Source organism: Oncorhynchus gorbuscha, linkage group LG03 (genome assembly GCF_021184085.1).
Source record: "Oncorhynchus gorbuscha isolate QuinsamMale2020 ecotype Even-year linkage group LG03, OgorEven_v1.0, whole genome shotgun sequence".
Taxonomy (NCBI): Eukaryota; Metazoa; Chordata; class Actinopteri; order Salmoniformes; family Salmonidae; genus Oncorhynchus; species Oncorhynchus gorbuscha.
This window is the reverse complement of record NC_060175.1, coordinates 96685221-96700693: the sequence shown is the minus strand read 5'-3', so window position 1 is coordinate 96700693 and position 15473 is coordinate 96685221. Positions and strand designations below refer to the sequence as shown.

Genomic DNA, 15473 nt, shown 5'->3' with positions numbered 1-15473 from the left:
AATGTAGTGCCTTCAAGACAAAACACACAACACCCGTTGTTGAACTTTGGGTTTCCTCTCGCTCTCTCTTTCTCTCTCTACTCTCTCACTCTATTCAATTCAAAGGGGCTTTTATTGGCATGGGAAACATACGTTTATGTTGCCAAAGCAAGTGAAATAAACACTAAACAAAAGTGAGAAGAAACAAAAAACAGCATCAGCAAAACCGATGTTTATAACAGTAAACATTGCACTCAAAAAGGTAAAAACAATATAGGCATTTCAAGTGTTATATTATGAGCTATGTACACTGTTTTAGTGATGTGCAAATAGTTGTAGTACAAATAGTAGGGGGAAAAAATATATATATATTGTTTGTGCTACACTGGTTTCCCTTTTCTCATGGCAACAGGTCACACATCTGGCTCCTGTGACTGCACACTGTGGTATTTCATCTAACAGATATGAGAGTTTATCAATGTTTGATTTGTTTTCTACAGCCTTATTTTGTGGATCTGTGTAATCTGAGGGAAATATGTGTCTCTAATGTGGCCATACTTTTGTTTCCACCTCATTTTGTGGGCTGTGAGGTCAGCCTGCTGTAGGTCAGCCTACAGCAGCCTCTCTCAATAGCAAGGCTATGCTCACTGAGTCTGTACATAGTCAAAGCTTTCCTTAAGTTTGGGTCAGTCACAGTGGTCAGGTATTCTGCAACTGTACTCTTTGTTTAGGGCCAGACATTCTTCCAATTTGCTCAGTTTTTGGTTGATTCTTTCTAGGGCTGGGTGGTGTATCATATTTGACGATATACCGGTATTGATGCACAGACTGTTTAGGATTTCTACTTTACCTTCTATAACGGTATTTGAACGTATGGTTTGTAGAAGGTGCTATGCCGTGGGTAATGTCCATTTTCATAGTTTACAACACTACTGAGTCATCTCTATCTGCTCTCTCACCAGGCTGCTTTCCACACAGACCTAGCCCCACCCCCTGTCACCCAAGGAGCGCGTTTGTTGTTCCTCAACCACCAGACACTTGCTTTCTGTCTTCATGGTGAATGCAGCACATGCAACAATGTTGATGACGTCGATGTTTCCACTTTGCTTCTTAATATAAAACCTCAAGCGCTTTATAATTGCAATATTAGGTTGTTTGCTGATGTAAGAAACACAACTAGTTTGTCTTTTCGTTGCGAGTTTTAGCTAAATTGTGTTAGCCGCTAATCACTAGTTAGCTGGCTAGCTAGCTAATCAATGTACTGAGTCAAGGCAAACGTAGCTAGCTAATACATCGTGATACCAGTGCTGGTGTAGGCCTAAATCAGCATGTTTGTTCAACAGTATATTCTAAATCAAAGCGGAATAGGCGACGCATGTATATGTTGGCTACATGAAGAAACAGATTATAGGGTGCCCTAGGAAATGCTGACCATCACTTTGGTTCCTACCCTGTCACAATAACTCCTCCCTGGCATTTTCATTTGTTGTCATGTCAAACAACACTGTATTCAAAGTCCCACTATTATTTATATTCTAACTATAGAATTAGAATAAACATTCTCGTTCCATGATTCCAACAGTTCACCCAAGTGTTTTGATCTAAATCGCAAGTCTAACATTTTGGTAAGAAGTAAGGCCTCGTTTTCTTGTCCATATCGTGCAGCCCTACGTGACAGTGTGGAAATGATCTCAAATGAGTGCTGGAAATGCAGGAAACTATTTTTGGTTGAATTGAACAGCATAAAACTACCGGACGGGAGAAACCCATTTTGAAATCCCTTAGAATGTATGTGTTGCCCATACTCATAAAACATTTATTATTCAACAATCATAAACTACCATTATACTTTCATATGTCAACAGAAGAACAAAGACAGTGATATGATGTTTGGGCCATATCGCCCAGCCCTAATTATTTCTAGGGTGTCCAATTAGTTTTTTGTCTTTTCTCAATTTCATTGATTTAATTGTGTTGCTGTCCTGGGGCTCTGTGCGGGCTGAGGGGACTTTTTTCTAGGTTCCTCTCTGTAGTCGAGGGCTTTGTGATGGAATTTGTAGGCATCGCTTCCTTTTTAGATGGTTGTAGAATTTAACAGCTTTTTTTCTGGATTTTGAACGATCTCTCTCTCTCTCTCTCTCTCTCTCTCTCTCTCTCTCTCTCTCTCTCTTTCTCTCTCTCTCTCTTTCTCTCTTTCTCTCTCTTTCTCTCTCTTTCTCTCTCTTTCTCTCTCTTTCTCTCTCTTTCTCTCTCTTTCTCTCTCTTTCTCTCTCTTTCTCTCTCTTTCTCTCTCTTTTCTCTTTCTCTCTCTTTCTCTCTCTTTCTCTCTCTTTCTCTCTCTTTCTCTCTCTTTCTCTCTCTTTCTCTCTCTTTCTCTCTCTTTCTCTCTCTTTCTCTCTCTTTCTCTCTCTTTCTCTTTCTCTCTTTCTCTTTCTCTCTTTCTCTTTCTCTCTTTCTCTCTCTCTTTCTCTCTCTCTTTCTCTCTCTCTCTCTTCAATTCAAGGAGCTTCATAGGCATGGGAAACATGTTAACATTGCCAAAGCAAGTGAAGTAGATACAAAAATGAAATAAACAATACATTGAAGAGTAAAAATTACACTCACAGAAGTTCCAGAAGAATAAAGACATTACAAATGTCATATTATGTCTATATTCAGTGTTGTAACAATGTTCAAAAGGGAAAATAAATAAGCATAAAAATGGGTTGTATTTACAATGGTGTTTGTTCTTCACTGGTTGCCCTTTTCTTGTGGCAACAGGTCACAAATCTTGCTGCTGTGATGTCACACTGGTATTTCACCCAGTAGATATGGGAGTTTATCAAAATTGGGTTGTTTTTTAATTCTTTGTGGATCTGTGTAATCTGAGGGAAATATGTGTCTCTATGGTCATATATTTGGCCTGATTTTAGGAAGTGCAGCTCCGTTTCAACCTCATTTTGTGCGCAGCGTGCACATAGCCTGTCTTCTCTTGAGAGCCAGGTCTGCCTACGGTGGCCTATCTCAATAGCAAGGCTATGCTCACTGAGTCTGTACATAGTCAAAGCTTTCCTTAAGTTTGGGTCAGTCACACTGGTCAGGTATTCTGCCAATGTGTACTCTCTGTTTAGGGCCAAGTAGCATTCTAGTTTGCTCTGTTTTTTGTTTGTTAATTCTTACCAATATATTTTCTCATGATTTGGTTGGGTCTAATTGTGTTGCTGTCCTGGGGCTCTGTGGGGTCTGTTTGTATTTGTAAACAGAGCCCCAGGACCAGCGTGCTTAGGGGACTCTTCTCCAGGTTCATTTCTCTGTAGGTGATGGTTTTGTTATGGAAGGTATGGGAATCGTTTCCTTTTAGGTGGTTGAAGAATTTATCGGCTCTTTTCTGGAATTTGATCATTCGTGGGTATCAGCCTAATTCTGCTCTGCATGCATTACTTGGTGTTGACACGGGGGGATATTTTTGCAGAATTCTGCATGCAATCTCAATTTGGTGTTTGTCCCATATTGTGAATTCTTGGTTGGTGTGCAGACCTCACAACTAGAGGTCGACCGATTTAATCGGAAGGGCCGATTTCAAGTTTTCATAACAATCGGTAATTTTGGGGGCCGATTTTTATTTTATTTTTTATACCTTTATTTAACTAGGCAAGTCAATTACGAACACATTCTTATTTTCAATGACGGCCTAGAAACGGTGGATTAACTGCCTCGTTAAGGGGCAGAACGACAGATTTTCACCTTGTCAGCTCGGTGTCAGCAGTGGTTGTGTAGTTAACTAGTGATTATAATTGATTGTTTTTTATAAGATAAGTTTAATGCTAGCTAGCAACTTACCTTAGCTTACTGCATTTGCGTAACAGGCAGTCTCCTTGTGGAGTGCAACGAGAGAGAGGCAGGTCGTTATTGCGTTGGACTAGTTAACTGTAAGGTTGCAAGATTGGATCCCCCGAACTGACAAGGTGAAAATCTGTCTTTCTGCCACTTAACGAGGCAGTTAACCCACCGTTTCTAGGCCGTCATTGAAAATAAGATTGTGTTCTTAACTGACTTGCCTAGTTAAATAAAGATTAAATAAAGGTGTAAAAAAATATTTTAAAATCAGCAAATCGGCGCCCAAAACATCTACCATAAAGTGTCCAATGTTGTTGGTTGTGTGGTTTGACCTCAGGTCAGTAAGTGTGAGCAGAGCCTGCTGAGCATCTGGTACATGCTATTGGCTTGGGCGAGTGTAAGAGTGGGGGTTGGGCCTGTTTGCCCGCACACGGCCTGGCAGTATGTGTGACTTCCATGATGAGGCCCTCTTTGCGGGGGTGGGATGTATGGGGTGGGCAGGAGGGGCATAGGTCTGATCAGAGGGGGCCTAAATGGGGTGTGGGCATGGTTAACCCGGGGGTGGTTGATTGGGTGTGGCTGGTGGTATTGTGGTCTCTGTGTAGGTCAGGGGGAAGAGTGTCTCGCTGGTCTGGGCATGGTTAACCTGGGGGGGGTGGTTGATTGGGTGTGGCTGGTGGTATTGTGGTCTCTGTGTAGGTCAGGGGGAAGAGTGTCTCGCTGGTCTGGGCATGGTTAACCTGGGGGGGTGGTTGATTGGGTGTGGCTGGTGGTATTGTGGTCTCTGTGTAGGTCCAGGGGAAGAGTGTCTCACTGGTCTGGGCATGGTTAACCTGGGGGGGTGGTTGATTGGGTGTGGATGTGGCTGGTGGTATTGTGGTCTCTGTGTAGGTCAGGGGGAAGAGTGTCTCGCTGGTCTGGGCGGGGTCTATGGATCTGTTGCTCCTGTGTGAAGTGTTGGGGCTGCGTTTGAGGGCAATGTCCTTTAGAGTACGGGCGAAGGTGGGCAGAGCTGCCTTGTGCTGGGCGATATGACAATTATATATCGCGTGACGATAGAAAAACGTATATAGTTTCATATTATGCTGGTTCATTTATTTCGTTGTCGCAAATCACACTCTTTACGGTAATATTTTTTTGTCAATTGGACAATGCTTTGCGTGACGTGTGGAAGGAAATTTGCAACACAAACAAACATGGAGGAGAGTGAATTTGACACAGAGCATGGAGACACGGAGCTCATACCTAAAAGAGGGGCAACTTTGGTCACATGGACGTGGTTTGGGTATGAAAAGTCTGACACGGACCAGAAAACTGTCCTCTACAAAATATGCAGCAGGCCAGTCCTGACAACCGGCTCAAACACCACTAACCTCTTTTACCACCTACGCAAGAATCATGTGAAACAGAACGGAAAGAGTCTACTGATGAGACTCAAAGAAGTACAGTCGCGTGCTCAAAACAAACCCCCGTCTCAGACGTTGCAAGAGGCTTTTGCCCGCGGCACAACATATGGCAAAGAACCATGAAGATGGAAGGAGAGAACAGCTGCAGTTACAACTTACATCTGTGAAGACATGGCACCATTTACACGGTCGGGAAACGGGGGTTTGGTGAGTTGGTGCCAACACTCAACCCAAGGTACCACATGCAAATTGATATGTACACTTATTAATGCCAAAATAACATGCGAGACAGGCAAGCCCTCCCCAAAATATATATATATTTTTTGCCTGTATTTATTTGGTTTGCAACTATAGTTGAAGTGTTTTCTATTAACCATTTTAGATTTTGTTTCATGAACATTGAACATTTGCACAGGTTCTAAATAAAATAAACAATAAAATATGACTAAATACCTTTTTATTGAGTATAATTAAAAATGTAACAAGTAATAGGCCTTTACATGTGGTAATTTTATATAAACTATTCATTCATTGAATTGACAGAAAATGTGCTATATTGTGATATGTATCGTTATCGGGATATTAAATGACCTTTATTGGGATATGAGATTTTGGCCTTATGGCCCAGTCCTAGGTGGACCTGGTCATAAAGGCTGTCCAGGATGGAGTGGTGGGCCAGGTAAACATTTGGTTTTGAGGCACAGTCACAGGGAATACCCGCTGTAAGGTAGCAGTCTTTTCATGGTAGCAGGGATGATATAACCGCTTAGGATAACCTTTTTCAATCACTCCCTTGAGTGCTACGGCCACCCTTTCCTGCTGTGTTCTCAGGTGGTTTGTGCCTGTGTCTATTATCATGTGGCTTGGTGTCCCTAGTAGGTCCTCAGACAGAAGGTTTAGGGTGTGCTGGGTGTATTATCATGTGGCTGGGTGAACCTAGTTGGTCCTCAGACAGAAGGTTTAGGGTGCGCTGGGTGTATTATCATGTGACGGTGAACCTAGTTGGTCCTCAGACAGAAGGTTTAGGGTGCGCTGGGTGTATTATCATGTGGCTGGGTGACCCTAGTAGGTCCTCAGACAGAAGGTCTAGGGTGCGCTGGGTGTATTGTCATGTGACGGTGAACCTAGTTGGTCCTCAGACAGAAGGTTTAGGGTGCGCTGGGTGTATTATCATGTGACGGTGAACCTAGTTGGTCCTCAGACAGAAGGTCTAGGGTGCGCTGGGTGTATTATCATGTGACGGTGAACCTAGTTGGTCCTCAGACAGAAGGTTTAGGGTGCGCTGGGTGTATTATTATGTGGCTGGGTGAACCAAGTAGGTAGCTCAGAGGGGGTGAGATCCCCTGGGCTTGGGGTTCTTCATTTGTCTGTTCTGCTGTGATGTTTGCGTGGTCAGGGTCTGGGTTGGACTATTCTGCTGTGGTGTCGAGACTTTTGTCGGAAGCTGAGGTGGGCTGTTCTGCCGGCTTCTCTGTGGGGGTGCCCACCTCTCTAGTGGGTTGTTCTCTGTCACACGTCATCCCCCTCACCCTCTCCTCCAGCAGTCTGATCCTCTCCTCTAGTGCTCTGTTCTTCACCCTCTCCTCCAGCAGTCTGATCCTCTCCTCTAGTGCTCTGTTCTTCTCCCCCTCCTCCAGCAGTCTGATCCTCTCCTCTAGTGCTCTGTTCTTCTCCCCCTCCTCCAGCAGTCTGATCCTCTCCTCTAGTGCTCTGTTCTTCTCCCTCTCCTCCAGCAGTCTGATCCTCTCCTCTAGTGCTCTGTTCTTCTCCCTCTCCTCTAGTGCTCTGTTCTTCTCCCTCTCCTCCAGCAGTCGGATCCTCTCCTCTAGTGCTCTGTTCTTCTCCCTCTCCTCTAGTGCTCTGTTCTTCTCCCTCTCCTCTAGCAGTCTGATCCTCTCCTCTAGTGCTATGTTCTTCTCCCTCTCCTCCAGCAGTCTGATCCTCTCCTCTAGTGCTCTGTTCTTCACCCTCTCCTCCAGCAGTCTGATCCTCTCCTCTAGTGCTCTGTTCTTCACCCTCTCCTCCAGCAGTCTGATCCTCTCCTCTAGTGCTCAGTTCTTCTCCTGCTATTTTTTCCTGTTGAAGTTGACTCACCACAGTCTGGAGTGCAGATATGTCTCTGTCCACCTCCAGCTCTCCGGGTCAAGTTAAGGGGGTGTTGTTTTGCTGGACTTGTCTGGGTCTGGGCTGACTGGGGTGTAATCACCTGCTGTTCCAGCTCCTCCTGCCTTACCATCAGCTGGGTAAATGTATTCTTAATTTCAATGAGGGGTTAGTACTCTGTACGGGGAGGTTGAATTTCCGCTTGGGGTTGCTTGTCTGTGGGGTTATATAATGAAGAGGTCTGGTCTGACCTGCTCGGAGTGGGGGGTATCTTTCTCAAGGGAGAGCTTCTCCTACTGAGCTAATTCTTTGATTAGGTGAAAGTCCCGCAGAAACTGTTTGGGGTTGCCTTGTCCCAATACTGTTCCTGACTTACAGAGATTTATATTAGCTGACTCAGTCCTCGTTGTCTAGTATCCCGAGTTTCCACCCCTCGGTAGTGTGCTAATATAGCACTGTGCCCTGCCAGGGATGGTCTGTGTGGAAGATGAGGTTGCTGATGCTCCCATTTTTATCATAGTCAGCAAAAAGTGTCTCTTGATTTTCCATAAGAAGCTTCATTTTGTGCTCTTTTCGTGTTTTATCATTCTTTACATACACAGGGTACTGTATTTTAATTACCTTTGTACAGCTGGAGGCAGCTTCTAAGGCCTCCATTTGGTTGGAGTAGACTGTTTGACTCCCCCCCTCCCTCCCCCTCTATCCTGTCCCTCTCTGCCTCCCCCAACCCTCTCCTCCTTCCTCCTCCCCCTCCCTCTCCTCCTTCCTCCTCTATCCTGTCCCTCTCCTCCTCCCCCCTCCTCCTCCCTCCTCCTCTCCCCTCCCTCCTCATTCCCCCTCCTTCCCCCTCCCTCTCCGCCCTCCCCTCTATCCTGTCCCTCTCCTCCTCCCTCCCTCCCCCTCTATCCTGTCCCTCTCCTCCCCCTCCCTCTCCTCCCTCCCCCTCTATCCTGTCCCTCTCCTCCCCCTCCCTCTCCTCCCTCCCCCTCTATCCTGTCCCTCTCCTCCTCCCTCTCCTCCCTCCCTCCCCCTCTATCCTGTCCCTCTCCTCCTCCCCCTCCCCCAACCCTCTCCTCCTTCCTCCTCCCCCTCCTTCCTCCTCTATCCTGTCCCTCTCCTCCTCCCCCTCCCTCTCCTCCTTCCTCCTCTCCCCTCCTTCCTCATTCCTCCTCCCCCCTCTCCTCCTTCCTCCTCTCCCCTCCTTCCTCATTCCCCCTCCTTCCCCCTCCCTCTCCGCCCTCCCCCTCTATACTGTCCCTCTCCTCCTCCCCCTCCCTCTCCGACCTCCACCTCTATCCTGTCCCTCCTCCTCCCCCTCCTCTCCTCCTTCCTCCTCTCCCCTCCTTCCCCCTCCCTCCCCCTCTATCCTGTCCCTCCCTCCCTCCCCCTCTATCCTGTCCCTCTCCTCCTCCCCCTCCCTCTCCTCCCTCCCCTCTATCCTGTCCCTCTCCTCCTCCCCCTCCCTCTCCTCCCTCCCCTCTATCCTGTCCCTCTCCTCCCTCCCCCTCTATCCTGTCCCTCTCCTCCTCCCCCTATCCTGTCCCTCTCCTCCTCCCCCTATCCTGTCCCTCTCCTCCTCCCCCTCCCTCTCCTCCTCCCCTTTATCCTGTCCCTCTCCTCCTCCCCCTCCCTCTCCTCCTCCCCTCTATCCTGTCCCTCTCCTCCTCCCCCTCCCTCCCCCTCTATCCTGTCCCTCTCCTCCTCTCCTCCCTCCCCCTCTATCATGTCCCTCTCCTCCTCCCCTCCTCCCCTTTATCATGTCCCTCTCCTCCTCTCCCTCCCTCCCCCTCTATCCTGTCCCTCTCCTCCTCCCTCCCCCTCCCTCTCCTCCCTCCCCCTCTATCCTGTCCCTCTCCTCCTCCCCTCCTCCCCTTTATCCTGTCCCTCTCCTCCCCCTCCCTCTCCTTCTCTCCTTTATCCTGTCCCTCTCCTCCTCCCCCCTCCCTCTCCTCCTCCCCTTTATCCTGTCCCTCTCCTCCTCTCCCTTCCCCCCTCCCTCTCCTCCTCCCCTCTATCCTGTCCTTCTCTATCTCTCTTTCCATTGTTATTTGAAACACTGTGTTATGTTCTCTCTCACTTCCCTGACCAACACGTCTCTCTCATCACATGTTTATCTTCCTCTATTCTGAGCTGCCTGACACCGGGGGGGCCGGGGGAGGGAGCAGGCACTTCTTGGCTTTGAGGGGCCACTTTTTCTCATGTGAAAAAGTGATCCTGTGATCCTGTGATGCTGTCGCTGGTCATACAAGGGGATATGTGTGTGTGGTTTTGGGGGGAGTTTAGGGAATGTGTGGATTTACTCTGCAGTAGTGGGAGTGTTGTTCGGGGCCAAACCCCCAAAGCTGACCGCACATCCCCTGGAAGGTTTCAGAAGTGTATTATGCTGCCTGAGTTTGGTTCAGTGGTTAAAGTCACTGCTTTAGGTACCTATGCAGTCCCCTGCCTGCGTGGGGTGGATTCGCAGTCCCTACGTGGGGTGGATTCCCGGTCCCTACGTGGGGTGGATTCCCGGTCCCCACACTTCTATACACGATGTCCTCTGTCTCCCTTCTCACTTCATGTCTCTCCCTGTCGGGGAAGCAGGAACAATACAGGGGGAGTGTGATGTTAGTGTGATGACTAGACAGACTTTAGAGTTAGGACCTGGAGACGACAGAACACTATGTCTTGATTGATAGTAGTGTTAATGTGGTGACTGTCTTGTTGATTGATAGTGGTGTTAATGTGGTGACTGTCTTGTTGATTGATAGTGGTGTTAATGTGGTGACTGTCTTGTTGATTGATAGTGGTGTTAATGTGGTGACTGTCTTGTTGATTGATAGTGGTGTTAATGTGGTGACTGTCTTGTTGATTGATAGTGGTGTTAATGTGGTGACTGTCTTGTTGATTGATAGTAGTGTTAATGTGGTGACTGTCTTGTTGATTGATAGTGGTGTTAATGTGGTGACTGTCTTGTTGATTGATAGTGGTGTTAATGTGGTGACTGTCTTGTTGATTGATAGTGGTGTTTTAATGTGGTGACTGTCTTGTTGATTGATAGTGGTGTTAATGTGGTGACTGTCTTGTTGATTGATAGTGGTGTTAATGTGGTGACTGTCTTGTTGATTGATAGTAGTGTTAATGTGGTGACTGTCTTGTTGATTGATAGTGGTGTTAATGTGGTGACTGTCTTGTTGATTGATAGTGGTGTTAATGTGGTGACTGTCTTGTTGATTGATAGTGGTGTTAATGTGGTGACTGTCTTGTTGATTGAGAGTGGTGTTAATGTGGTGACTGACTGGTGACTGTGTGTCTTGTTGATTGATAGTAGTGTTAGTGTGGTGACTGTCTTGTTGATTGATAGTGGTGTTAATGTGGTGACTGTCTTGTTGATTGATAGTGGTGTTAATGTGGTGACTGTCTTGTTGATTGATAGTGGTGTTAATGTGGTGACTGTCTTGTTGATTGATAGTAGTGTTAATGTGGTGACTGTCTTGTTGATTGAGAGTGGTGTTAATGTGGTGACTGACTGTGTGTCTTGTTGATTGTTGGTAGTGTTAATGTGGTGACTGACTGGTGACTGTGTGTCTTGTTGATTGATAGTAGTGTTAATGTGGTGACTGACTGGTGACTGTGTGTGTCTTGTTGATTGTTGGTAGTGTTAATGTGGTGACTAACTAATGTGTGTGTATCGTCTTCTCTTCTTCTCTGCTAGGTGACATCACACAGAAGGGCTATGAGAAGAAACGAGCCAAGCTGCTGGGCCCCTTCCTCCCTCAGATCACCAGTAAGACACATTTCTTCCTCCTCTTCTTTCTCCTTTCATATTCCTCTTCCTCCCTCAGATCACCAGTAAGACACATTTCTTCCTCCTCTTCTTTCTCCTTTCATATTCCTCTTCCTCCCTCAGATCACCAGTAAGACACATTTCTTCCTCCTCTTCTTTCTCCTTTCATATTCCTCTTCCTCCCTCAGATCATCAGTTTGTAGTTTATCTCTTATCTCTTATACTTTCCGTCTTATTCCTTCCCCTTCTCATCTTTCACTTCTCTCCTCTTCTCCCCTCTTCCTTTTTCTCTCTACTTCTTCTCTCGACTTCTCCTCTTCTCTCTACTTCTTCTCTCTACTTCTCTCGACTTCTCCTCTTCTCTCTACTTCTTCTCTCTACTTCTCTCGACTTCTCCTCTTCTCTCGACTTCTCCTTTTCCTTCTACTCTCTACTCCCTCGACTTATACTCTTCTCTCTACTTCTTCTCTCGACTTCTCCTCTTCTCTCTACTTCTTCTACTCTTCTCTCTACTTCTCCTCTTCTTTCTTCTCTTCCTTCTTCTCTCTACTTCTCTTCTCTCTACTTCTCTCTCCTCTTCTCTCTACTTCTCTCTCCTCTTCTCTCTACTTATCTCTCCTCTTCTCTCTACTTCTCTCCTCTTCTCTCTACTTCTCTCCTCTTCTCTCCTCTTCTCTCTACTTATCTCTCCTCTTCTCTCTACTTATCTCTCCTCTTCTCTCTACTTATCTCTCCTCTTCTCTCTACTTCTCTCCTCTTCTCTCTACTTCTCTCCTCTTCTCTCCTCTTCTCTCTACTTATCTCTCCTCTTCTCTCTACTTCTCTCCTATTCTCTCTACTTCTCTTCTCTCTAATTCTTCTCTTTCCTCTTCCTTCTTCTCTCTACTTCTCCTCTTCTCTCTACTTCTCTCTCCTCTTCTCTCTACTTCTCTTCTCTCTCCTCTTCCTTCTTCTCTCGACTTCTCCTCTTCTCTCTACTTCTTCTACTCTTCTCTCTACTTCTCCTCTTCTTTCTTCTCTTCCTTCTTCTCTCTACTTCTCTTCTCTCTACTTCTCTCTCCTCTTCTCTCTACTTCTCTCTCCTCTTCTCTCTACTTATCTCTCTACTTCTCTCTCCTCTTCTCTCTACTTATCTCTCCTCTTCTCTCTACTTATCTCTCCTCTTCTCTCTACTTCACTCCTCTTCTCTCTACTTCACTCCTCTTCTCTCTAATTCTTCTCTTTCCTCTTCCTTCTTCTCTCTACTTCTCCTCTTCTCTCTACTTCTCTCTCCTCTTCTCTACTTCTCTTCTCTCTCCTCTTCCTTCTTCTCTCTACTTCTCTTCTCTCCTCTTCCTTCTCTCTACTTCTCCTCTTCTCCCTTCCTTCTACTCTGACTCCTCTTGACATTTATAATCCATGTGTCTCCTTACTGGGACAGGTGACATAGAAGCATAGAGTTTTCAGCCTAACCCCAGACTCCAACTTAAGCCTTTTCAATTGAACTGACGGCAATGACCAAGCTCATCAACTATGTCAGTTTTGCACCAACAAGTCAAATCCAATTTATTTATAAAGCTCTTCTTATGTCAGCTGATATCTCAAAGTGCTGTACAGAAACCCAGCCTAAAACCCCAAAAAGCAAGCAATGCATGTGTAGAAGCACAGTGGCTAGGAAAAACTCCCTAGAAAGGCCAGAACCTAGGAAGAAACCTATTGAGGAACCAGGCTATGAGGGGTGGCCAGTCCTCTTCTAGCTGTGCTGGGTGGAGATTATAACAGAACATGGCCAAGATGTTCAAATGTTCATAGATGACCAGCAGGGTCAAATAATAATAATCACAGTGGTTGTCGAGGGTGCAACAGGTCAGCACCTCAGGAGTAAATGTCAGTTGGCTTTTCATAGCCGATCATTTAGAGTATCTCTACTGCACCTGCTGTCTCTAGAGTTGAAAACAGCAGGTCTGGGACAGGTAGCACATCCGGTGAACAGGTCAGGGTTCCATAGCCGCAGGCAGTACAGTTGAAACTGGAGCAGCAGCACTGCCATGTGGACTGGGGACAGCAAGGAGTCATCGGGCCTGGTAGTCCTGAGGCATGGTCCTAGGGCTCAGGTCCTCCTCCGAGAGAGAGAGAATTAGAGAGCATACTTAAATTCACACAGGACACCGGATAAGACAGGAGAAATACTCCAGATATAACAGACTGACCCTAGCCCCCCGACACACAAATTACTGCAGCATAAATACTGGAGGCTGAGACAGGAGGGGTCAGGAGACACTGTGGCCCCATCCGACGATGCCCCCGGACATTGCCAAACAGGCAGGAGATAACCCCACCCACTTTGCCAAAGCACAGCCCCCACACCACTGGAGGGATATCTTCAACCACCAACTTACCATCCTGAGACTAGGCAGAGTATATCCCACAAAGATCTCCGCCACGGCACAACCCAAGGGGGGGCACCAACCCAGACAGGAAGACCACGTCAGTGACTCAACACACTCAAGTGACGCACCCCTCCTAGGGACGGCATGGAAGAGCACCAGTAAGCCAGTGACTCAGCCCCTGTAATAGGGTTAGAGGCAGAGAATCCCAGTGGAGAGAGGGGAACCTGCCAGGCAGAGACAGCAAGGGGGGTTCGTTGCTCCAGTGCCTTTCCGTTCACCTTCACACTCCTGGGCCAGACTACACTCAATCATATGACCCACTGAAGAGATGAGTCTTCAATAAATACTTAAAAGTCATTTTTATGGGGAGAGAATGCACACAGAAGCCAAAACTGTTCCATAAATGGTGTGTAGGCCTAACTGTACTGACCCCCCCCCGCCCCACCCATCCATTAAGGTGACAGTGGACGTGATTGTTTTCCTAAATCTTTTCGACCTCCCTCTGTCTGTTCCAGTGGCGATGGGAGCGTTCATGGCTCTCTGCTGCACTCTGGTGGTGGATGAAGTAACAGCGTCATCATTACTCTAACTTTTTATATTTTATATTTTAACCGTTATTTTACTAGGCAAGTCCAAATTCTTGTTTACAATGACAAACTCGAACATGTATTAAATGCAACTAGCCTAGTGTTCCTTGAACACCATTCACTTCAAACTTCAAATTTATAGGTATGGTAGTTAGTCACGAGCTGGGGTGTAGCGTACCATTGTTACTCCTCTTGCTCTAATCTGGTCAGTACCAGTCAGTGCCCATTGAAAGCCCTGAGTCAGCCAACAGTCTACCACTGGAGGATGTCCACGGAAAGCCCTGAGTCAGCCAACAGTCTACCACTGGAGGATGTCCATGGAAAGCCCTGAGTCAGCCAACAGTCTACCACTGGAGGATGTCCATGGAAAGCCCTGAGTCAGCCAACAGTCTACCACTGGAGGATGTCCATGGAAAGCCCTGAGTCAGCCAACAGTCTACCACTGGAGGATGTCCATGGAAAGCCCTGAGTCAGCCAACAGTCTACCACTGGAGGATGTCCATGGAAAGCCCCGAGTCAGCCAACAGTCTACCACTGGAGGATGTCCATGGAAAGCCCCGAGTCAGCCAACAGACTACCACTGGAGGATGTCCATGGAAAGCCCTGAGTCAGCCAACAGACTACCACTGGAGGATGTCCATGGAAAGCCCTGAGTCAGCCAACAGACTGCCACTGGAGGCTGGACATGGAAAGCCCTGAGTCAGCCAACAGATTACCACTAGAGGATGGACATGGAAAGCCCTGAGTCAGCCAACAGTCTACCACTGGAGGATGTCCATGGAAAGCCCTGAGTCAGCCAACAGTCTACCACTGGAGGATGTCCATGGAAAGCCCTGAGTCAGCCAACAGACTACCACTGGAGGATATCCATGGAAAGCCCTGAGTCAGCCAACAGACTACCACTGGAGGCTGGACATGGAAAGCCCTGAGTCAGCCAACAGTCTACCACTGGAGGCTGGACATGGAAAGCCCTGAGTCAGCCAACAGACTACCACTGGAGGATATCCATGGAAAGCCCTGAGTCAGCCAACAGACTACCACTGGAGGCTGGACATGGAAAGCCCTGAGTCAGCCAACAGTCTACCACTGGAGGCTGGACATGGAAAGCCCTGAGTCAGCCAACAGACTACCACTGGAGGCTGGACATGGAAAGCCCTGAGTCAGCCAACAGTCTACCACTGGAGGCTGGACATGGAAAGCCCTGAGTCAGCCAACAGACTACCACTGGAGGCTGGACATGGAAAGCCCTGAGTCAGCCAACAGCCTACCACTGGAGGCTGGACATGGAAAGCCCTGAGTCAGCCAACAGCCTACCACTGGAGGCTGGACATGGAAAGCCCTGAGTCAGCCAACAGACTACCACTGGAGGCTGGAGGCTGCCAACAGACTACCACTGGAGGCTGGACATGGAAAGCCCTGAGTCAGCCAACAGTCTACCACTGGAGGC

At 47.3% G+C, this 15473-nt stretch overlaps 1 protein-coding gene across 2 annotated transcripts in view; it reads left to right on the top strand.

Annotated features, from left to right (window-relative positions):
- The window catches only part of LOC124032318 (disco-interacting protein 2 homolog B-A-like), a 101078-nt gene that overhangs the window by 34746 nt on the left and 50859 nt on the right, over positions 1 to 15473 (top strand). For both annotated transcript variants that reach the window (XM_046344627.1, XM_046344626.1), the window contains exon 2: positions 10999 to 11070. In XM_046344627.1, the coding sequence (XP_046200583.1) occupies positions 10999 to 11070 (72 nt within the window). The remainder of the gene's footprint in view (positions 1 to 10998; positions 11071 to 15473) is intronic.